General features: G+C 42.2%; 1 protein-coding gene across 47 annotated transcripts in view; it reads right to left on the reverse strand.

The window, feature by feature from the left end:
- rims2a (regulating synaptic membrane exocytosis 2a) overlaps window positions 1-25,209 on the reverse strand; it is a 1,202,647-nt gene that overhangs the window by 15,966 nt on the left and 1,161,472 nt on the right. For 46 of the 47 annotated variants that reach the window (XM_038810037.1, XM_038809989.1, XM_038810036.1 and 43 more), the window contains 2 exons: window positions 3,505-3,646; window positions 456-568 (listed from right to left, as the gene is read on the reverse strand). In XM_038810037.1, the coding sequence (XP_038665965.1) occupies window positions 456-568; window positions 3,505-3,646 (255 nt within the window). Of the gene's footprint in view, window positions 1-455; window positions 569-3,504; window positions 3,647-19,086; window positions 19,608-25,209 lie in introns of those variants that run through there. The other variant, XM_038810030.1, reaches the window with a different exon arrangement.

Consider the following 25,209-nt stretch of genomic DNA (forward strand, 5'->3'; position numbering starts at 1 on the left):
CACTGCGGCACAGTGGTTAGCACTGTTGATTCACAGCGCCAGGGACCCAGGTTTGATTCCGACCTCGGGTGACTGTGTGGAATTTGCAGTCTCCCTGTGTCTGCGTGGGTTTCTTCCAGGTGCTCCGGTTTCCTCCCACAATCCAAAGATGTGCAAGTCAGGTGGATTGTATATGCTAAATTGTCCCTCAGTGTGATTACAGGGATAGGAAGGGGGATTGGTTAGGGTGCTCTTTTGGAGAGTCAGTGCGGACTCGATGGGCCAAATAGCCTCCTCCTGCAATGTAGGGATCCTATTCTATGACATTGTAGATCAGATACACTGCATTATTGTGAACATTTACAATGTCACAATGCTTCTAGTTTGTTTCCCAATATATAATTGGAATTACTGGCAGTTGAGTTATTATCTTTGATGGATTGTTCAGTTCAAGGTGAAATATGAGTGCTACTTACCCATGGATGGTGTAGCTAATGTCTGACGTCCAACCATCTGGGCTGGGCCAAGGCCATCCAGGAAATCGCTGAATTGGCTGTCTGATGCTAATCGAACACCAGGAAAGATCAGGCTATGAGGAAAACAAATGCAAGAAAAGTGAAAACTGAGTGCAGCACTGAGTAATAGTTAAGACATGAGAAACTGAGCTTATGCTAAAAATTAATTGTTAACATTGGAATTTATATCTCTTGATCTTTATATTTAGACAATTAGATGGATATACTGGTGAGGCCTGATAACACGTCATATTTGCAGGTTTGCATTCATTAATGCCACGAGATTCCCTAGCTAGTTCAATGATGTGCAAGTAAACAAAAACTTAAAAACTGTCTTAACTTTGAGACACAGATAACTTGTTCTTTCTAACAAAGGCGAGACCTACAAAAGCATTCCAATGAACAGCTGACAATTATTATTTTTTGAACAGGTTAAGATTCCCTCCTTTTAAGGTAATTTGCTTTGTGACCATTGCTGGATCTGTCAGAGTCATAAGTAACCAGTGTCCAAGAGGGTACAATTTCACCAGCACCATTCTAAACTGGTTGCTAAGGGCCTCATAGCAGCAACCCAGAAATCACTGCCTCACTAATTTTCTAATTCACCTTTTGGGGAAGTATCTGTTGTCACCCCATGGTGGCAAGGATGAACCAGGCCTGCATTATGCCTCTCAAGAGAGTGAATAACTCTCATTATCGAGGTTTACTCATGAAGAAAGGTCACATCAGTCTGTGTTTGCAGCTGGAAAGGAGGAGGGGGATTGGAAAAATTAGGAGAAAACTGGAAAAGGACCTTTAACATGTTGGCCAGGCTTATAGTCCCATCATATTCAGTGTGCACATCCGGCTGACATTATATCCTGGAAATTACTGTGAAACGTGGCCAAGTATGAACACTTAATGAATCTGTACAGTACTAAATTACTCTTGCTGCTATTTTAAAAGAGGAATATGTTAATGCATGGGTTAAATAGGATAGCAAAGGTAGGAATTAATTATGAACACATTGATGGTCAATTAATAACAATGCTCAGACTTAAGGCAAAGTCCGCTATAAATTTTGAAAGTGCAGTTTCATTGTAATTGAGTCAATGGTTACTTACTTACTCGCAGATGATTGTGATCTTTTAAAAAGGTGAAATTGGGTCGACTGAAGAATTCAACATTTGTGTAACTTGTACCAAAAGTGATAATATAACAGATATGGAACAAACTCAAAGCGGTGCTATGTCTTTTTGTCCGACGTCATTTCGTCCAACGACACTTCGTCCACGTCTTTTGGTCCAACGTCTTTTTGTCCGCCCGTCTTTTGGTCCAACGTCACTTCGTCCAATTATCCAATTACAAATTAACTCCGTATAAAACCATTCAATTGATAAAATGCAAGTACAATACAGCAAGTGAATTTAGTTGCTAAAATGCAAGTAATTGATAAAATGCAAGTAAAATGCAAGTTGAAAAATGCAGTTTAAAAATCTAAAAATGCAGTTAAAAAATCTAAAAGTTTACTAATAATTTTTTTTGTCTAAGACTTTTTGTAACTTGACTTTTTGTAACTTGTACTTCACTCCACTCCCCACATTAACTTTTTATGCAATAAAGGATTTTTATTACCGGTCCCTTTCCTTTAACGAGCCTCGTTCTGTCTTAAAATTCGATGTTTTTCAGCATTAGCTTTCCTCCCCGTTGAAGATGTCGAAGAGGCTTATGAAAATTTGAAAGACGATGAAGAAATACCTGCTGAATTCATCGTTTACTTCGACTTGACTTACATAGGCATTGTGAGAGGACGTGGTGCCAGACGAAGGAGTGAAACACCGACATTCCCGACAGCTGTATGGAATGTTAATCAGCGTGTTCTACAAGATCTACCGAGAACAAATAATGCTGCTGAGGGGTTTCATTCTGCCATAAAGCGTTCGGCGGGTGGAGCTCATTTGAATATCTGGAGGTTAATCAAAACTCTGAAGGAAGAGGAAGGGTTCATAATAGGCAAAAAGGCTCAAATTCTTCGGGGAGATCAGTCGACTTCATGTACGCGATATAAGAAAATAACTGAACGCCTCAAAAGATTGGTCGTTGAATATGATTCTACAACAAAAATTGATTTCTTGAGGAATGTTGCTTACAATTTACAACAATTTTAAGTAATTTCGGGAATTTGAAGTAATTAGTAAACTTTTAGATTTTTTAACTGCATTTGTAGATTTTTAAACTGCATTTTTCAACTTGCATTTTACTTGCATTTTATCAATTACTTGCATTTTAGCAACTAAATTCACTTGCTGTATTGTACTTGCATTTTATCAATTAAATGGTTTTATACGGAGTTAATTTGTTATTGGATAATTGGACGAAGTGACGTTGGACCAAAAGACGGGCGGACAAAATGACGTTGGACCAAAAGTCGTGGACGAAGTGTCGTTGGACGAAGTGACGTCGGACGAAAAGACGCGACACGACTCAAAGCTAACTTACATTCACTCACATAGCTGGTTAACTCACAGACCTCAATTGATAAGAATTGCCCAGATCTTCCAATCCTAATGGAGGTGAACGCTGAGACATTTACTGGCAATGAGGGTCACAATGGTATCGGATGTTCTGGGGAGCTGATTTTCAATGGAACTTTGAAGTTCTGCTTTGCCAGAAATGGCTCCATGGGAGCCCCCATTGTTGACCCCCGGGGCCTGTCAGCATGTAAACTTGGGCTGTTTGTTCTGTACTTACCTAGATTTTTGATCCTGATATATTAATGCTGTTCCGAGCAGGCATAAACCCTGCTAGAAGTGCAGCTCCTTAAATCAGAACAAGTGTCAAAGCACCCCAGTACCCTTGACATTGATCGCCCCCTTTTGAAACTACTCACCCCCACACCCTGACACATACCTGTTCTCCTGACCCTGACCCCTCCCAACATTGTTCACAACCTTCCTGTACCCCTGTCCCTGCATGGTGTGCTGTTGTTGGAAGTGTTGCAACATGTAGTTCCCCTTCATACTGAACTTACTTTCCCTCTGAACTGTAGCTGTTCATGCTCCCATCGGCAGACTCCCGACTAGGTTGCCGAGTCATCCGATTCCTCATTTCAACCGCTAATCCAGTTTCTGTACTGCGTTGGATGGTACTTCGTAGCTTTTTCCCTCCAGCCTCTGCAGAAACAAGAATGGGAACATTTTATGTTATCTCATTTGTGGTACGTTGTATGGACTGTATTAGTATTTATCAGGTAACGGTGTCTTAAAAGGAGGTAATCTTCTATGTACTTGACCTTTCATATAATCTGTAGAAACAAATATAATTCACCAGAGTTTATTATATGAAACATTATGCATTGGCATAATTTGTCAGCAAGACAACAATCACGTCGCAACTTAAACAGCTCCTTGCTTTTAATGTTAGTAACACGGTGGCCTTCTGACCTTTAGGCTCATTCTGCTTCACTTTGTAACTGTTTCTAACTACATCAGTATTTAATTGAATTAAAAGACCAGGTACAGAAAGGACTCAAATATAATAAGATTCAATCTTGGCACTGAGGAAATACTCCCTCTGTGGGCTTTGTGCAATGAAATTGTGAACTCATTGAGCTGCAATTGAAGTCAGTCGTATTAAAGGTTAAAATGCAAGATTTCTGAAACAGAAACCCAACTAGCTTTGACCAGTTTTAATAGAGATGAGATGAGGGCGGACAACAAAACTGTTCATGGCAAGTAGGTTGGTCAATTAAATATTATAATGAGACGTTAATAGTGATTCTATTTTTGACCACAAGTAGCCAGTTTCCCCTACCTCAGGAAACCCATCAGGTGATAGGGGACAAAAAGGGCTGAATCTATAAGTGCCTTTACAGCAATGCTTGTGGGCTAAGAGGAGCATGAGTGTTTCCTCCAGGCCCAACCAGCTAACCGGTAAAACACCTTTGCCATCTGCTAGCTCCTATGCTGCTGATCACTATCAGAATCACTGATCTCCATTGGAAACCCCTTCCTTGACACCCAGCCAGGTTCCCTGGACCACATCCAGCTCCCTGACCACAAATTGTGCCCCAGCCTGCTCACCATAGGGCCACCCTCACTGCAATCTTGAGCCCAATCCTGCAATCCAGCCTCCTAGCACTTCTCCAATCTAAACCAACACACCCTCCTCATCTCCCTCACTTCCCTATCTGCTCTCAAAGGCTTCAGCCCTGTGAGGCAGGCTTCCTGCTTGAATGGACTCCAACCTGTCAGTCAGAAACTGCACTTGAAGACCCCTGCAGTTAAATTCTGTCGGATTTTCCGTAAACAGCAGCCCCAAATAGGAGGTGACACCAGGTTAAAATCCGGGCCATTATTTCTAGATAGATTTGTGATTTTGTTACACATCACAGTTATGGAAAAACCTTCCCTCGGTACAGTTATTTCAGTACATTTAGCTGCAGCAGACACTGTCCAGGCCAGGTGGGATTGCTCGCTTTTGGCCTGACAATTGCTTCATTATTTGGTAACATGAAATTGAGCTAGTGCTGATTGTTTGGGAATTTTGGCTGTCATTATTGAGGGAATCCAAAATGATTGGGGTGGGGGGGGGGGTGCATAATATTTTTGATGTCAATTTTTCACACAATGGATAGTGGAAATCTCCTCCAAAATGCTGTTGAGGCTGGCCACATGCAAATTTTAAAATTGAGATTGCTGGATTTCGTTGGGTAAGGGCGCTTCGAACGATACAGAATAATGCCGGGCAGATCAGCCATGATCTAAGCTGGTTTAGGATAGAGTTAGTGGGTGGAAGAACTCTTTGCAGCCACTTAATCTACTGAAGAGTGCTTGTTGCAGGGTGTGTCATCTGTGTTTGATCTTTCAGCCACATTTTTATCTTCCTCTACACCAATTAGACTATTCATCGTGGCAAAGCAGTTAATTCAACAGCTGACCCAACACAGCCAAAACTAGTACTTTAAAGAGAGCTAAATCCAAACGAGCGACTGGGCGTTTGCCTCGAGTTGTTTGTACGAAAACCAATATATTACTGTTATGGTTGTACATTACCAAAATCTATTGTTTTTGGAAATATATCCAATTAATGGAATTGATATAGCTTCGCAATAACCATGATTTTCAGGTCAAAGATAAGTGAAATCAAGGAAGTTATAATATCCCATGCCATTTCTTTTGACATGATATGATAATCAATAAAATAATTGATGAGACTTTTGTAAACCACATTAAAGGGTAAATTTTAACTAGTTGTGATTCAATCCGTCTTGGTGAATAATGAAAGTGTGGGGTGGAGGTGAGCAAGCTTTGCAGAACTCTGTCCAGAATATAATTTTGAAAGAGGAAGTCTTGTGGTTTAGACAATTGTGTCCCTGCCCCTGTGTCAGGAGCACTGGGTTTGAGCCCCACTCTAGGACCTGATGGTCAAGGAAATTGTATTAATTACTTGTCCAAACAGCTAAATTCTCAACCTGCAAGACCTTCCAATACACCTATTGCAGACAGCAAGAGTGGGACAGTCTCCTGCTCAGCCATGCTTGACGTGGAGTGGCGCCTCACAGGCTATAGCCTCTGGTGCCAATCTAGCGATTTGTTCCAGAAAAAAAACTAGCTACAGAAACGGGAGCTAAGCAAGTGCTTAGTCTGCCTCGTGTGACTCGAGGCACTGTAATGAAGAAGAAGAATTTTAAAGGATGGAAAATTCTGCAGAGCTCACTGACCCTAGTGCCTGAAGCTTCACACCATGAGCACCGAGATGTAGAATCTGCCCTCGTGATCAATTAAAACAGATTTCAGTGTTAACAAGATGGAGGGGGCTTCTGAATAACAACACTGCACCCATAGCATGAGTGACTAATGTGGAAAATAGCAACATCACAAAAATGCTGTCATGCGAGAACATTCTCCACACTGTGGAGTAACGCAGCTCTGCACCCAGTGCCAATGGCAGAGAATGTAGTTAATATTGAATTCTGAAAAAAAAGATTCTTTTTTATTAGTGTGGAGAATGTTCTCGCATGACAGCATTTTTGTGATGTTGCTATTTTCCACATTAGTCACTCATGCTATGGGTGCAGTTTTGTTATTCAGAGTGCTCTCCATCTTGTTGAACACTAAAATCTGTTTTAATTGATGATCATATAAGGGCAGATTCTACATATCGGTGCTCATGGCATGAATTGATGGAACCGAATAGCCAGCACTGTACATCAAACTTCAAGTCCAATCTGTGTGACAAGATTAAACAATGCATGCTCAAGTTATACAAAATATCAACCTCAGCTGGCTTCCAGTAGTTATAATGCATTATAATCATGGTTGGAGTCACCATTTGGAAATTTGTATTATTATATCTTTCTTTCATTTATTATTCTGGTTTGATTAGTTTCAACTTGATTTACTTTGGCCATTCTTTGTGCAGGGCCAAAAGCAGATCTCATAGTTGTTAATGCCCAATTCTCCCTTCAGCTCTCATTATTTAGTAGGAAAAGATAGGTCAGATTAAGCAATACCTTATACATGGATCTCTGCCACTGGCATTTGCAGATTGGCAGTGTTTCCATGACTTCCTGATGACGTCGCATTGCTCCGTCAATCAAGCTGGTACTTCATGGGTGGATGCCAGAAAACATGTTCAAGCTCTCTAAATATTACTTGCAAAGTAATTCTTGTATTTTGAGAGGATCAAATGGATTTAATTCGAAAGTAAACATGCAACCCGGCCACAGTGTTTTATTACTTCAATAAATCAGTTTCAATTTTCATGTATTGTTGACATTGTCAGCTAATTAACAAATAATAAGTCTATTTCTTAAGGGGAAAGGCTGCAGGCGGCTGGTTTACATAATAATCATCCATTAAGATTCCAAATGTCAGCTGAGCCATTGACAGTGTATTAGTGTGGGTTTTGCAATTCCAGTTCCCCAGATGCTGCATTTTTGGGGCAAAATTTTCAACATCACCACATCTTGTTGAGTGGATGTCTCACTCAATGTAGAAGTTGCCCAATTTTCAGTCCGTTGATTTCATTCCTTGGGCGTGATCCACCAGCCGCATTGCGCTCTCACTTGAGCGTGCTGGTGAATGCCGGGAGAGCCCTCTCACGGGCTTCCCGCAGTCTTAATGCCTCGCAGGATTCACCCAAGTCCCGCGACGTGTCGGAGTCAGAAACACGGCCACAAGGGGCGTGACCAAACGATGCACGCCAAAGCCGGTTTAAAGTTTCGGCGAGCGGAGGTCCCCATTGTAAAAATGGGGCTACGTGCGGCCTCGGCTGAACGCTCCCTGTTCAGGCCCTTTATTTGACACGAGTCGCGTTGAATAGCGAGTGCTGGGAAACATGCGGCTAAACAGGCTCGCTCGGGGACTTTGTTCCCTTTTGGGAATATTGCACCCTAAGTGTGGGCTAAACCGGTGGGAAACTCCTCAGGGTCCAAAAAAGTGACTAAGTGTCATTGAATAGCAGTGGGGAACACGCTGGCAGAGCTGGCAAGAATAACCCTGAAAAACCTGCCACAAATGAACTTAGAAATCTTTTGGGAGTTGCCCGTCCCTTGTCCTCTCTTAATCACCTACAAATGCCACTGACAGAAACAGTGGCTACTTGGGATCTGAGATGGGAGAATTTTCAAAAGACAGAGTGCTTACAAATTAAATTATTAAACACTTTCACATAAATGGTTTTAATGATCATATGGGGCACTATAAACAAAATATCCAGATACCCATCTCAAACTCAGGCAGAATTTATATATACAGATGTGAAAAACAACAGGTATGTAACAACAGTGATAACTTATATTTACATAGTGACTTTTATATAATAAAGCAAGGCTCTTCACAGGAGCATTTTAAAGCGCATTCTGATCCAGGGACACATAAAGCAATGTTTGGGCAGATGTCCAAAAGCTTGGTCAAAGAGGTGGGTTTTAAAGGCTGTCATACAGGAGGAACGAGAAGTATGGAAGAAGAGAGGCTTAGGGAGGGAATCACACTTCTTAAAAGCCTAGTCAGCTATAAACATGACCACCAGGGCTGGAGTAATTAAAATTGAGGATGCACAGGAGGCCAGAATTATATGATGCCATGTGTTTTGGAGGGTTGTGGCCCTGGAGGAGGTTACTGAAATAGAGAGGGAGGAGAACAAGGAAGGATTTATAAACAAGGACAATAAGTTTAAAGTTGAGGCATTGCCTAACCTGGAACCAGCGTATGTCAGCAAGCACTGAATAAGACTTGATGCAAACAAGGTCACAGCTAGCAGGGGTTGGATGACCTCAAGTTCATGGAAGGAAGAATGTGGGCAACCAGCCAGAGGCACATTAGAATAGTCAAGTCTCCAGGTATGAATGTGGGTTTGAGCAGCAGGTGAGTTGAGGCAAGGGAAGTGCCACTGACATCCCAGAGGTGGAAATAAGTGACCTTAGTGACGGTGTGGATTTGTGGCTGTAAGTTCATTTCAAGGCCAAATATAAAACTAAGGTTGTGAACATTGCCTGCTTCAACTTTTGACAGCTGCTAGCTTGAGGGTTTGTAGTGGGGAGTGGAAATTATTTTGAACTTCTCAATGTTTCACTTTGGAAATGTCAGTGAATCCAGTACTGGGTGTAGGATAAGAAGTCTGATAATTTCACAACAGAGGAGGTCTCGGGAGAGGTGGTGGTGTAGTTGAGCTGATTGTCATCAGTGACTGAGTGTCATCAGTGAACATGTGAAAATTAGTGCTGCATTTTTGGATAATGTCACCAAGGGGAAAGTAGATATAGGAGGAGAGTTAAGTATAAATCTTTAGCATGCACCAGAGGTAATGCTGGGGAAGAGGGAAGAGAAGCCATTCTCAATGATTCTCTCGCTACAATTTGTTAGATATGATTGCAAACAGGTGCGAGTAGTCCCAACTAGCTGGATGATGGTAGAGAGCCATTGACGGAGTAGGGTGTGTTCAGCCATGTCAAAGGCTGCAATCAGGTGGAGGAAGATGATGAGAGATAGTTTACCTCTGTCACAGATACATCAAAGTCACAACTAACATCCTATAAGAGCCATTTTGGTACTCTGGTAGGGGTGGAAATCTAATAGTAGGGTCAAACTGCGAAAGGTGGGCATGGACCTGGGAAACAACAACACATTCAAGGACTTTGGAGAAGTAAAGGAGGATGGAGATAGGGCAGTTTGCAAAGGGGTCAAGGGTTGTCTTTTTGAGCAGAGGGATGATGACCATAATTTTGAAGGAGGGACAGTACTTGAAGAGATAGACCCATTAACAATATCAGCTAACATTTTTTTCCAATTAAGGGGCAATTTAGGGTGGTCAATCCACCTATCCTGCACATCTTTTGGGTTGTGGGGGTGAAACCCACGCAGACACGGGGAGAATGTGCAAACTCCACACGGACAGTGACCCAGGGCCGGGATTCGAACCCGGGTCCTCAGCGCCGCAGGCAACAATGCTAACCACTGTGCCACCGTGCTGCCCTTAATATCAGCTAACATAGGGACCATGAAAGAAAGCTTGCCGTTTAGAAGTTTGATGGCAGTAAGGTTGAGGATACAGGAGGTGGGTTGCATGGACACGATGAGATCAGAAAATGTATGAGGGAAGATTGGAGAGAAACTATAGAAAGATATAGAGGAGGTATGACCGGGTGCACTAGGGGAAGTTGGGGGGTGGGGGGTAGGCAGGGGAGCAGGAGAGGCAACTGATCGGCTAACTCCAAACTTACTGACAAAGAGGTTCATGAGCTCCTCATACTTATATTGGAGATGAAGGTGAAAGAAACATAGGTAGGGATTGAAGAAAGTGGTACTCAATAAACAAAAGAAGCTGTGAGTTATTTTTTCACTTTGTGATGATTCTGGAATAGTGAACAGTTTTAGCTGTCAAGAGCAGGACCTCAATGAATCAGCCAGACCAGGCAGTGAATGATTAAACTATCTGTTTGCCATGTCCATTCAAGTTTCCACACTAAAACAATTGCTATACTTTAAAAATACTTCATCAGCTGTAAAGAGCTTTGAGAAATCTGATGGCTGTGAAAGGCTTTATTTGTTAGTCTGAACTCTGATTAAAGTCTGACCAGGGATGCAACTAGAGAACGGCATCCTGTTCCAATCGCCACGCCTCAGGAAGAATCTGAGAGTTCTTGAGAGGATTCACAAGGATGGTTTCAGGGATGAGAGATCTTAGCTGCAAGGTTAGGTTGGAAAAGCTGAGTCGTTCTTGGTGCAAAGGAGATTGAGGGACGGTTTGACAGAGGTGTACAAAATCATGACAGGTCTGGGGAAGGTAAACAAGGAAAAACTATTTCCATTAGCTGATGATACCAGGGCCGGCGGAACAGGTTTAAGGTTTTGGGCACCAGAGGCCAGGGGGTATGAGAAGGATATCTTGTTTGCACAGCAAGTGGTGATAATCAGGAACTCGTTGCCTACTAGGCTGCTGGGAGGAGAGGCGGTCAATAACTTTGAAAGAAAATTGAAGAGATCCACCCCCACTTTGGGGGAACGGAACTGACTGGATTGGTCCACGGAGAGCTGGCACAGACTCAATGAATCGAATGGCCTCCTTCTGGGCTGCAAATGACAATATAAATGCAAATCTTGCATTTCTCAATCCATATATCTTACACTTTGGAATTAGAGCTGAGAGCTGTACCAGAAGAAAAGTTACGGCCATTGTGCAGTCAATGGGTAGCACAAGTGGATAGAACTGTGGCTTCACAGCGCCAGGGTCCCAGGTTCGATTCCCGGCTTGGGTCACTGCCTGTGCGGAGCCTGCATGTTCTCCCCGTGTCTGCGTGGGTTTCCTCCGAGTGCTCCGATTTCCTCCCACAGTCCAAAGATGTGCAGGTTAGGTGGATTGGCCATGATAAATTGCCTTAGTGACCAAAAAAATTACGAGTGGTTATTGGGTTCCGGGGATAGGGTGGAAGTGAGGGCTTAAGTGGGTTGCTGCAGAATGTATTTTCTATGGCATCAAATGTGGAGTTGACGGTGTGGTTGAGAAAATCAGTAGCTGCAGGAATGTTGGGGCAAACAAATGCTAATAAATAATACCAATAAATAGAATCATGGGATCAAAGATTGGAAACAGCACAGAACAAGACCATTCAGCCTTTCAGGTCTGAACCGGCTCTCCACAAGGGCAACTCAGATGGTCCCAGTCTCCTTCCCTTTCCCCGTCGCCCTGAAAATATTTTCTCTTCAGATAATTATCCAATTTCCTTTTGAACGTCTGGATTGAGTCTGCCTCCATCACATTCTCAGGCCAGGCTTAGATTAGAATCAGAACCTAGCCACTCACCGTGTAAAAACATTTCTCCTCATGTTGGCTGAGGTTCTTTTGCCATTTACCTTAAATCGGTTCCAAAGAAGAATCATATTGGACTCGACATATTAACTCTGTTTCTCTCTCCACAGATGTTGCCAGATGTGTTGAGTTTTTCCAGCACTTTATGTTTTCACTTGCACTTTAAATGGTTAGCACTGCTGCCTCACAGCGGCAGGGACCTGGGTTAGATTCCAGCCTTGGGTGACTGTGTGGAGTTTTCACTTTCTCCCTCTGTCTGCGTGGGGTTCCTCCGGGTGCTCCGGTTTCCTCCCACAGACCAAAGCTGTGCAGGTTAGGTGGATTGACCATGCTAAAATTGCCCCTTCGTGCTCAGGGATGTGTAGATTAGATTAAGGGGTTATTGGGATAGGGCGGGGGAGTTGGCTTGGGTGGAGTGCCCTTACAGAGGGTCAGTGCAGACTCAATGGGACGAATGGGCTCCTTCTGCACTGTAGGGATTCAGTGTTGTTTGGTTTTCAACCCTTTCATCGGTGGGAGCGCTTTGTCCTCATCCCTGTCCAGACCCCTCATGATTTTAATACATAAATGTGGAAAAACGATGTATAACAGAAGCTACTAATCTATACTAATAATCTTGCAAAAAGAGTACAGTTTCCTACAAGTGTCCTTTCTTACATTCTAATTTTCAAACAACGCAGAATCACCCGAATGATATAAAAGCCGAACACTGCAGTTTCTTGAAATCTGATGTAAAAACAGAAAATTCTGGAAATACTCAATTGCCTTTCTCTGTCCACAGATACTCTTAGGCCTGCTGAGTAATTCCAACATTTTCTGTTTTTATCGGCAGAACAAAACCAGGGTTTAATAGATTAAATTACAAGGACAAGTTGACTTGCATTTCCTTGAGTTTAGAAAAGTGAGTGTTGGCCGAATAAAGTAGTTAAAATGATTGAGGGTAGATCCAGAGAAATTATTTATCTGGTGGAGGAATCAACAACAGTTTTGATTTATAGAGTGCCTTTAATTAGTCAAATGTCTTGTGTCATAGCAGCATTTCACAAGGAGTGTGAGCAAACAAGGTCCGATACAGAGTCACAGAAGGAGATATTAGCGCACTAGCCAAAAGATTGGTCAAACATTTAAGCTTCAAAGAGTATCCAAAATGAGGAGAAAGAAGTATGGAAGGAGAGAAGTTTAAGGAGGAAAATCCAGAGCTCATGTCGTTGGCAGCTGAAGTCACGGCTGCTGATGGTAGTGTGATTAACAGGAGAGCACAATCATAAAATCAGAGTGGAGTGAATCAGAAAACTCATTTTTAGACAAATGGTTGTTGAAACATGGAATACAGTGTCCAAGAAAACTGTGGATGAGTTTTTGTTAACTTCAAGAATGAGATTGATAACGGCCTAGATTCTCTGGCTTTCCCATGGCCTGTTGCTCAGAGGCGGGAGGAAGCCCAAGGTTGGCTGGTGGCGGGACCTTCTGGTTCCACCGCTGTCAATGGGATTTCCCATTGAATCCACCCCAAGCCACCGGGTAACCTGCAGCGGGTGTGCGCCATCGGTGGGGTCCGATGATCGTTCCCATTTCTTATTCGATAAGTGTGTCAGGGGATATGAAACTGAGAAATAGAGTTGAGGTACAGATCAGCTGGGATCTAACTGAATGGTGAAACATATCTCAAGAGCCAAATAGTCTGCTCCTGCTTCTATGTTCCTGAAATGTCATACTTTTTATATATCCTGCGTCACCATGGAAGATCTGCTGTTCTATATTTAACCGTGCAAATACTGTAAGGATAAGCAACAGATTAGCACTAAAAAAAAACACTTCTGCCAAATTGGTTTGATTAAAACCATCTGACTTATGAATTCTGTTTTTCCATTACAGCTCATTTAATTACAGTAGGCCACAACTTTATATGCATCTGCGGCATATGCATGCTCTCACTTAGTCATAGCATCAGAGTTTCTTTGCTATTAAATATAATCATGTTAATGACTTCACACAAACTTTAGTTTGTAATCATCTCATTTTAAAGCTGATAGCTTTGACAATTACCTCCCTTGGATAAATGCTAAGATGTTTGCCAGTTAAGTGTCTGCCCTTTGAAGGCTCCGTGCAGACATTTAAGCAAGGGTCAAATCAACACAGATGTAATTGTAATTTGCAGCAGGTAATAGGGCTCGGGGTCCTCTGCAAACGCATGGGTTGCACAGTTCGAACAGTACCCCTGAATGTACATTCAGAGCTGCTGCAAATGTCTTTGGTGCTTGAGGCGGAATAGAACATTAACACTGTAACAAATCAACACACAAGTCATATCCCAGTTAAAATTTAGGTCTCAACATAACGTGAGTCACTACATTTCACAGTGCAGTACGAGAGACACTGGATCAAACCAATGAATGTCAATATTTCTCATTCCGCTCCTTGCTATGGATTTCAAATTCTACCTCAGGCCAAAGCGAAATAGATTATGAGAACAAACATGGGTTATTTAAATATAATCCCTCAGTGCACAGGCTTCTGAATCAATTGCACTATGTTTGACAAAAAGGCAATGGGCTCGATTCAGCGGACGTAAAACAAAGTCTGCTTTCGGATGCGTTGGGCGTGGTGAATCTTGGCGATTGCGATGCTGAGAGTCACCCCGATATCCACCGGCACCTTGCCGTTTCTTTGGGCCTCGGGGAGTTTCTGCGATCTCTACTCGTCTCCCCTTTCAGGACCCCCACCCTCTTCACTCCCCAAATCTTTTTGTGTCGACATTTACTTCATCACCTATTCCAGAAAGTTATTTTGAAATATTTTTTGAATTTATTCCTCCCATATCCTTTAATATTTTACACCTCTCAAAGTTGCTCGTCAGATACATGTGTTTTAAGGCTGAAAACCCAACTTTCTCTAACCTTTCCTCATAACTCACATTTCTAACGCTAAGGATTATGAGCCTTGTGGCTTTTCACTGCAATATTTCCAAATTTAATGTCTCCTTTCTGTCTCACTGCTCAGACCTGAGATATGATTTTGAGTATTATATTGTTTGTTTATTACTTCCTCTGACTGGTACTCCCTTGTTCTGGCTGTATAAATCAATATTGCAATGGCGTTGTTGATTGTCTGCATCAGTTAGACATTGTGGGAAAATGTATCCACAAAGACTTCTAAGTTTCTTTCCAAGTCACCCTTCACCATTTCTGCAGCTTTCACGAAGTACATGTGCCATCCATTTTCCTTACAATCTGAAATATGTAATATTTTAAAGTTTTGCAATGTAATCTGACATTGTTCTGCACATTTTCATAATTTATCTGTCTTGTAATTACTCAGATTCTATCATCCCTCTTCCTAAATTTGTAAGGCGGCGTGGTAGCACAGTGGTTAGCACCATAGCTTCAGCACCAGGGTCCCAGGTTCGATTCCCCATTGGGTCACTGTCTGTGTGGAGTCTGAATGTTCTCCCCGTGTCTGTGTGGGTTTCCTCCGGGTGCTCCGGTTTCCTCCCACAAGTCCCGAAAGACGTGCTTGTTAGGTGAATTGGAAATTCTTAATTCTCCCTCTGTGTCCCCAAACAGGCGCCGGAGTGTGGCGACTAGGGGATTTTCACAGTAACTTCAATGTTAATGTAAGCCTATTTGTGACACAAATAAAGTTTTTTATTATTATTATCATCTGCAAATTTGACCAATTTTCCTTAGGCTACTGTTTAATGTAGATTAGAAACAGAAACGGTACCAGCAACCATTAGCCAGGGCAACCCACTTAAGTATGTCTCTCCCACAATTATGAATTAAGAACTCAAAGATTTCTGATGAAGAGTGCACTTATAAAATTCTTGGGAAATAGGTGCAGATTCATGGGACGTGATTCTCCGCTCCCCACGCCAGGTGGGAGAATCGCGGGAAGGCCGGTCGACTCACTTCACGCCCCACTGGCGCCCCCCCCGATTCTCCCACCGCCCGCTTGGAAGAATCGCCGCTCGCCGTTTTTCACGGTGACCAGCGATTCTCCGACCCGGATGGGCCGAGCGGCCTGCCGTTCGCGACCATTTCACGATGGCGGCAACCACACCTGGTCACTGCCGTCGTGAACATGGACGCCAAAGGCCCATTTGAAGCTTGTAGGGGGCGGAGAGGGGAGTGAGCACATGGCCGTGCTCGGGAGGGGACTGGCCCGCGATCGGTCCCCACCGATCGTCGGGCCAGCGTCTCAAAGTGACGCACTCTTTCCCCTCCGCCGCCCCGCAAGATCAAGCCGCCACGTCTTGCGGGGCAGCGGAGGGGAAGACGGCCACCGCGCATGCGCGGGTTTGAGCCGTCAACCATTGTGACATCAGCCGCACATGCGCGGGTAGGAGCCATCCAACCTGCGCATGCGCGGCTGACGTCAGATAGGTGCCGCCGTCGCGTCATTCTTGGCGCGCCGCCTTGATGCAAGCGTCAAGGCCCGGCCACCGAGAATAACGGAGCACCGCTCCTAGCCCCTTGGGTGGGGGTGAATACGTGAGAGGAGTGGCCTCCGAGGCCGTCGTGAAACTCGGCCAAGTTCACGATGGCCTTCCCGATTTTTCCTGGGAGCGGAGAATTCCGCCCATGGTTTCTTGTGTATTGAATTTCTCATATGTCAACCTCGCTGTGTTTCAAAAACACGGAATAGTGAAGTTTAGCATGGACCCTTCCTCACTGAGAAAGAAAGAAAAGACTGATGCTTGGGCCAATCTTTGCTGCCTATCGGTACATAAAATGATCAAGTGAGGAAATGGCAGAAGAAATGGGAATATAATCTGGACTGAAGGCAGTGGGAAGCAGAACTAAGAATAGAGAAAGAACAGGCCTCAGGAAAATATTATTAGAACGATTGAATAGAGATTACTGAAGCTCTTCTTCAATGAATTTGCTGACTTCTGTTGCTGTGGTAACAGCATTGGCTGTTCTAAGCTCTTATTTTGCCCTCGACCGTACCAATCAGTGATGAAGTGACTTTCCGGAAATAGCATCAAAATTGAACATATGTGTCATGCTTGTAATAATTGTGTGGCTTAAAAAATAAAATGGGAATATTAAAATAGGAAGATTAAAATACAAAAGCAACTTTGCACCCTTTCATAGGAAGGACTGTGTATATTTAGATGATTAAAAAAAACCTTTTTACAAACACCATGTTGGGACGATACTGACAATAGGGAAATCGAACATTATTTACTAAATAATTATAGCTCATGACCCAAAGTTCATGAGACTACCGCAATAAGATTAAATAAAATGGGAGAAAGCAATTAGCCATTTTGATTAACATCACAAAGTCAAATTTAAAACTCATGATAATTAAAAATATTTGCAACACTGGGTGGTTTTTTAAAAAAAAAATCAACGCTTACATTTAATAAAAATTAGGATGACTTTACAGTTTGTAGCATTAGCCTATGGATTTGTACCATTCCAAATAAGCCAGCAATTTAAAACACTGAGAAAGCTGTGACCACAAAGAATAATAGATGCTGAGACATTAATGCAAATGCGTGGTCAACAAAATGGAATTTGTACAATGCATTTCGGTTTTGTTCTCGTTTAATTCAGAAGTAATTCAAGCAGGGTTTCTGAATAAATTAATACCATCATTTTGTTCAGCTTCTCACAAAACGGTTAGTGCAAAGTCCCTATAATTCCTTTTGCAAGAGACAGTTTGTTGCTAGGCAGCCTGCAACTTCACACTGTGAACCAAGGGATGTGGAAGCTTCATTTTTGTTCGTCCATGTGCTCAGTGGAAGCTCTCAGGCAAATCATTCAGCTAACAAAGAGACAACCAACAATCCACCACCATATATTGACAGAAGCAATATATGTATTTAAAAATAAACAGAAGAGACATGTTTCACCTGAAAGCAAGAACATTAGTCTTCTCCAATCAGAGATCAATATTATTGTGTTATAATCATCTGTTGACTGTATGAATCATGTTACAATCATTAAGACAGCTCTGCTGATGGGGTAACACAAGAGAGCTCATAGCAGGCAGTAACAAGTAATGATTTCGAGAAAATGGAGGGCAAGGATAATGACAGGGGAAATAAGATAGAGTAAGTAAAAAAAATTAACAGATCCTGCCTCTGCCCACTTTGGCCATTATTATTAACAATGACCAAGTATTGAGCTTCACTGGAGAAGGGAATTACCTTGACTCTGATAATGAGGAATAGCAACTGAAAAGAGGAACACACATCTAACTTTCCAAAGCCCAAACATATTATAACTGCTGATTAGTTTTCATTGGACCAATGGTAGATTAAAGACAAACACTACTGAATGTTGAAAGTTTTCAGTTGTTGAGGATGCTTGTAATAACTTCATTCTCACAAGTAAAGTGGTATTTTGAATTACTGAAGCAGTTATCAGACTATTTGAGTTAGTTTGTTCCCCTTGCTTGTGTATTGTGATAGTTGATCTCTTCAACATGAATGGCTATGATAATCAGGCAAGTTGACTCATAGCGTTAACATGCTGTAAACATATTCTTCATTTGTAATTGATTTTGTGTCTAGAATCTTATTCTTAACTAGTAAATGAATATCATTTATTAGATTTCTGCCTGTTAGCAGGTATATTTCTATTAGATTTCTGACACTTGAAATTATTTTCTCTCCCTGTACCTTTTTTGTTTAAAAATCGTAATTACTCGAGAACAAGTGTTACAACGTTTTATGTTTTCCTGATGTATTTTAAGTAAAAAAACAACTTGCTGCTTAGCAAGGGGCACAATTCCTTACGTACGCAGCTTATCCAATACTTAGTAAGGTGTGCATGAAAGAAAGATAGAGGGAGTAAGGGAGAGAGAATGAATGAAGTAAATAAGGTGTGCGTATGTAGGTGTGTGAGAGCGAGAGAGTGAGAGAGACTATCAGGCGGAGAACACATAAAGATGGGCTAATTGGAATGCTTTTCTCTGTTGTCTATCATATTTTCATGGAAGTTGAACAGAATCCATAAAGCACAGACATTTGCAGACAGTACTTCAGCCTGGATTGAAATTGTTCTGCTATTAAGTACTATGATCAGTCCTGGAAAAACAGCGTATCATTGTAAGCAATATGAGCTTAATACGGAACGTATTGCTTTTTGCCCCACTAGATAAAAAGATAATTTCTACATAATTGATGAGCAACAGAGCACCCGAGGAGTTTTAAATTTATATCAAAATGGGTAATAGTTTGTATGAATATCACCCCAAAAAATAATGGAGTCACATGTTTACTTTAATTTTGTAATAAGTGCCAATCAACAGGTAAAGTGGATCAGAGTTCTTTTGTAATTTATCTTACCTCCATCATCTTCATCAAAAGAATTCATGCATGGGAAATATACAGCCAAAGCTTCAAAAGATGCAGACAGGCTTATTCGGCTAGGAGACCTCTGCATCCGCAGCCCAGCATTTCCAGTGTCTGGCCCGTGTCTAACCATCTTGGTCGACCCTCCTTTTGCGCGGTACAGGACACGAGGCGTTTTGGCGGTTGTTCAGAACAGCCCCTAGTAAGAAATATTTGGGGACGTTGTCCCTACGCTCAGGGTGGCGAAAGGGACCTCTCCCTGATTTGCCTTGGTGCCACAAAAGCTGCACTTCACAGCTTAATTGGACAAACCACTCAACAGAAAGTCATCTTGGATTTTCCGAAGGCACATCCTCTGTAGCATTTGGGTAGCCGAAATTCCAATGTTCACCTGTGACTGAAGCAATGCTGAAAACCAAATGCTGCACTCCTCCTCATAAGGCAAATAAAAAAGCCTTGTTGATTCGTCTGCTTGCTCTTCGTCTGGAACTCTCCGCCTCCTCCTTTACTCTGTTCATTGATTCACAGGAGAGGTCTGAGAAGATGCTGACTGGGCCATTGCTGGCTTCTGTGTGCACCAATCAGAGTGTGAGAGGAGGAGAGTATTTTGCACTCTCCAGTGGAAGAAGCAGTCAGTGTTTTGATGTTTTTATCAAGCATACGATGAGTTCTTAGAGAGAATGAACAGTGACTAAAATGTTGGTCTTGAAGCAATTTGTTTTTTCAGTCAGTCACAGCCCAAAGACCCATGAAAATAGTACGTTTTGTTTTGCTAAATGGACTGACAAAAAAAATCAGCCTCAGGCAAAATTTTAATATGGAAAAATGACTGCCACAGCTAATCATTACAGCATATTCAGCTATATTATAACTTCCATAATTATTACATGATCTTCATTAATTTTTAAATACCCCTTTAGTAAATCTATTCATTTTCTCTTACTTTTCGTGGAATAAAATTCCTCTTTGCATACGACAAATGGTCATAGCTGTAGAAATTTCCGTTTAGCGCAGTAATGCACTGCCAGGAAATGTTACTTCGGAAAATGCAATTCTTGCGCCATGGATGATGATAAAATACATACAAAAATCAAAATGTAAAAATGATTCTGAGCCATTAACCCGGGATAAAACATCCATTGGTCATAATTCCAATGTTATGTGGGAATGAAGCAGGGGAGGACGTTAAAGAGAGCATGTTTCATTGAAGAGCCTTTGAAAGTTCTGGTGGAAGATTTCACAAAGCAACTGTGGGGTGCAAATGCATCCCTCGAGTTGGAGGTTAGGCAGAGTGAAAGACCTGAAAGAGAGGGCACAACCCATAATCCGGTGGTGGAAAAGAGTGACTGCTTCCCCAATGATCTGACAGCAATCCCCTGTCAGACCAGATTAAGTGCACAGTGACACCCTTCTGCACAGGGCACCGCTGAATCTTTCCTGGTTCACCTTCTTTTCCTGCTCACTGTTCTTTAAGATAATTGATACTGTGGTACTGGATGTTGCAACGGCGATGTGTAGGCTTAAAAATACTGCCCTTAGTAATTGCACGGCTTCTCTATGAACGAGCGCAATTTATTTAGTATATACTTCCTCACTACACAGGAGCACTCCTAAATCCAGATTTGTAAGAGACAAAATTTATAGAATCAAAGGTTTACGTTCAGAATTCAGAGTACGAGACTGTGGACTATAACTGGAAAGTTGGATGAGGCTAGATTACCATTGTCTGGTCAGCATAGATACCACAGATTGAGTGGCCTCCTTCAATGACATAGATTTTTGTTTCTATAAGCTTTGCGTTGGCTTGTCTAGTTGGATGAGGGTGGCACGTATGCTGCCGTGGAAGGAAGTTCCAGAATCTTGATCCAGCAATAGGAAAGTAACAGCACTGTAGTTTCAAGTCTGGATGGTGTGTGACCTGGAGATGAATTTGCAGGTGGTGATGTTCCCATGCACCTGCTTCCCTTGTCCTTCTAGGTGGTAGAGGTCACAGGTTGGAAGTGCTGTCAGATGAGCCTAGATGAGTTGCTTTGGTGCATCTTGCAGAGAGTACACGCTGCTGTCACTGTGCGTCAGTGGTGAAGGGAGTGAAAGTTTTTGTTTGTGGATGGGGTGCCAATCAAATAGGCATCTTTGTCCTGAGTGGTGTCGAGCTTCTCGAGTGTTTTTGGAGCTACACTCATCCGGGTGAACGGAGATTATTCCATCAAACCCCTGACTTGTGCCTTGTAGGTGGTGGGCAGGATTGGAGAAGTCAGGAGGTGAGTTACTCTCTGCAGAATGCCCAGCCTCCAACCGGCTCTTGTAGCCACAGTACTTATATGGCTGATTTTTGAAAGGTAATGCCCACGACATTGATAATGGGGGGTTCAGCAATGGTAATGCGATTGAATTTCAAGGGGAGATGTTTAGATTCCGTCTCGTTGGAGATGGTTGTTACTTGAGAGGTGTGGAGTTAATGTCTCGTCATTAGATAACTGACAAGTGTGTGCTTGAGCTCTACCAAGTTATAGGGTGCATACAGGAAACTTACTCAAAATGAATAACGGACTTGAACAATTAAATTGGCCAGAAAGGTCTCAGCTGTAAGAGCAAAAGTTTTGCAATTGAACACCGAAAGCTGGAGCAATGGAAATTTAGGTTAATTGAAACATAACATGTGAGTGTCAGACCCCGGTAGCACAAGGGGATAGCACTGTGGCTTCACATGCCAGGGTCCCCGGTTTGATTCCCCGCTGGGTCACTGTCTGTGTGGCGTCTGCACGTTCTCCCCATGTCTGTGTGGGTTTCCTCCGGGTGCTCCGGTTTCCTCTCACAGTCCAAAGACTTGCAGGTTATGTGGATTGGCCATGATAAATTGCTTTATTGACCAAAAAGGTTAGGAAGGGTTATTGGGTTATGGGGATAGGGTGGAAGTGAGGCTTAAATGGGTCAGTGCAGACTCGATAGGCCGAATAACCTCCTTCTGCACTGTATGTTCTGTGTTCATATGAACCCAGTAGGATTTGTTCACATCTAATATATTGTTGGGCTAAATGAGATATAACTGACACCAATTGAAGTAGTGTGACTGAATAGTAACTTGTTGCTATGTTCTCCAAAATCAGTAGCTGTATCATCCGGTTACCAACACTATAAAATAGCACAAATTAACAACTTAAATTAGGCTACTATATTATGTAACATGGTTAATCGGGGTTACGTTGTCAGATACACCAGTGGCACTGTGTTATTTTGACACATGACGGACTTTCAGGTTTCCATTTCCCACTCACTGCCCCAACACAATTGATACCATTGTCCACATGGTGTGCCAAGGAGTTGCTTGTTGAGCTGTGTTTAGCTCAATTAACATAAGAACAAGAGCAAGCCATTTAAGCCGTCAAGTCTGTTCTTCCGTTCAATTAGATCTGAGGAGATTGCATTTTAACTCCATCTTTAACACTTTGGCCTTCACCCGCTTGACTAACAAGAATCTATTAATCTCAATTTTGAAATTTTCAATTGACATGTTTCCTGATATTAGCACTGGGCAGGCTAGCTTTAATGTTAAGGTTAAGGCTGCTTGATCTCCCCCATGATAGGAGACAGTTCTCTCTCCTTATTTTGTCAATTGTTTAAATAATTTCAAAGACCTCAATTAGATTACCCCTTAAACTTTTGTTCTCAAGGGAATAGAAGCCTAGCCTGTTCAAGCTGCCCTTGTAAATTAACCAATTTTGTCCTACTATCATTCTGGTGAACCTGTTTTGCTCTAACTCTCCTTCCTCACTTACATACAGTACACTAAATGGGGTTCAACCAGATCTTTTCATAATTGCAACATAACTTCCACTCCTTTATATTCCAGTGCCTCGAGATAAAGGTCAACTTTCCATTAGCCTTTTAAATTAATTTTTGTACCTGTCAACCACGACTTGGACCCATAGGTCATACTGCTCCATCTCTGCTCCTAGTTTTCACCATTTAATAGAAGGTTCTGAGTTATCTCTTCCTTGGATCCCAATTGGATGACTTCACATTTTTCTATTATGAACTCATCACTGGGGGCTTTAGTTTAAATGTATTAAATACATTAATAATTAAAATTAATTATAGTGATAAATTAATATACATAAATAATTCTCTTTTGATGTTGTGGAGCTAGAGCTGACTGTGCTGAGGACAGAGGTCTCAAAATCCATACCTGTGGTTAGTTCAGGAGCATAGAGAGGATTGGAAAATAATGGGCAGCCTGTTTAACTTAAATTAAAACAAATAATCAGCCATTAAAATGAGGATTAACTGCACTTGAACTGTTGCCTCGAGGAAACAGACACTGTTGCAGAACTCATTACCTGTCTGAATCTTTGCCACTGGAGCTCTGCATGGAACTTCTTGATTTCTCCCTGTTTTGTGCAAAAACCTTCACGTTCTCCACATCTGTACTATTGATTTCCATTCAAAATAATGGCATGGATCATGTCTTCCTTTTCTTCTTTCAATGAAAATAGATTTAGCTTCCTTAGTTTCACTTACTTAAGGCCTAGTACCACTCTTGCTGCCTTTATTTGAACGCTTTCTTTAGCTCCGTTTCGTTATGGGATGACAAAGATGAAATATACTGCTGAAATCCTAGTTTTAATTATGATTTACTAAGTCTAATGTTGACCTATTTCATGGATTTATATACAGACCATAACATTTTATTTGTTTTGGCAACTGGCTACCATACAGCGTGAGAGCGCTTGTAACAAACCGTCAACGAGCACACCAATTCCTTCATCCCTGTGTGACATGCATGGGCTGGGGATGATTGTTCCCTTGTTCTGATTGGACCAGGAATTAACCAGCATTTGTATAATAGGTCGGCCTCTGTAGTGGCCGACAAAAAGGAGTAAGGACCTGGTCGTGTGTAACTATGGACCCGATAAGGGCAGCATGGTGGCTCAGTGGTTAGCACTGCAGTCTCACGGCGCCGAGGTCCCAGGTTCGATCCCGGCTCTGGGTCACTGTCCGTGTGGAGTTTGCACATTCTCCCTGTGTTTGCGTGGGTTTTGCCCCCACAACGCAAAGATGTGCAGGCTAGGTGGATTGGCCACGCTAAATTGCCCCTTAATTGGAAAAATGAATTGGGTACTCTAAAAATTTATTTTAAAAAACCTTGGACCCGAAGTGTGTGCCCTTGTAAACCTGAATAAACATTTCCCATGAACCCACCGGACTCCCCTTGTCATTACTATAATCACCGTATTTAGGGACCTATCCTTCACAGGGTAATTACCTTTTCTATGTCCTGCATCAATATTCATCACCTTAAATATTTAATATTATGAATTATAATTACTGGTAATCATAATCAATTATTATATGTCGTTCTAATGAGGAGACACACTTGAATGAAATGCCTAATGCGCTGCCTGTCTACTGCTCTTTTCCTGAGTATACAACTGTCCACTGGGCACATGGAATCATGCCTACTATTGCTCTGTGCTTTATCAGGAACTGCCACCTGTAGTATGATGGTTTTCTGCTGTTTTGATGGCAAAGTCGCGGGGCGAGATTCTCTGGTCTCCCAGCAGCATTATTCCCGCCGAGGGAGGCAGCCCGCTATTGGTCAGCGGTGAGATTTTCGGGTCCCACCGCTGCCAATGGGGTTTCTCAATCAATCCTGAGGCGGGGATGTGCCGTCAGTAAATCAAGATGATCACGCCGGCATGAACCGCCAGAAAATCTCGCCCATACTGGTGAAGCCTCCGAGGAGGTTCCAGGCCGCATTGCGTTGGTTTACCTCATAAAAGGGACTGAGTTTGAGGCTGAAATCCAATCGTTGTTTAAAGTAATAGTCATAACATACTTCATGCATAGTTTAAGTTGTCACTTGGCCCCGACTGATCAGGTGACTGGCTCACTTTCATCATTACCTATAAAATACAATGCTTTACTTACATATATTTGAATTGTTATCTCTCAGAATGCAATAGCATATAATTTGTGCACAACAAAGAATTTATGTGTTCAATGTATACAAACACATTGAAATTTCTTCACTGCCCTATTCCTTGGCAACTGCATTTTTTGTTTTGAAATAGCCACGAGACGAATTGCTTAAAAATACATTCAACACGTGATAAAAAT

The sequence above is a fragment of the Scyliorhinus canicula genome, chromosome 10, assembly GCF_902713615.1.
Source record: "Scyliorhinus canicula chromosome 10, sScyCan1.1, whole genome shotgun sequence".
In the NCBI taxonomy this organism is placed as follows: domain Eukaryota; kingdom Metazoa; phylum Chordata; class Chondrichthyes; order Carcharhiniformes; family Scyliorhinidae; genus Scyliorhinus; species Scyliorhinus canicula.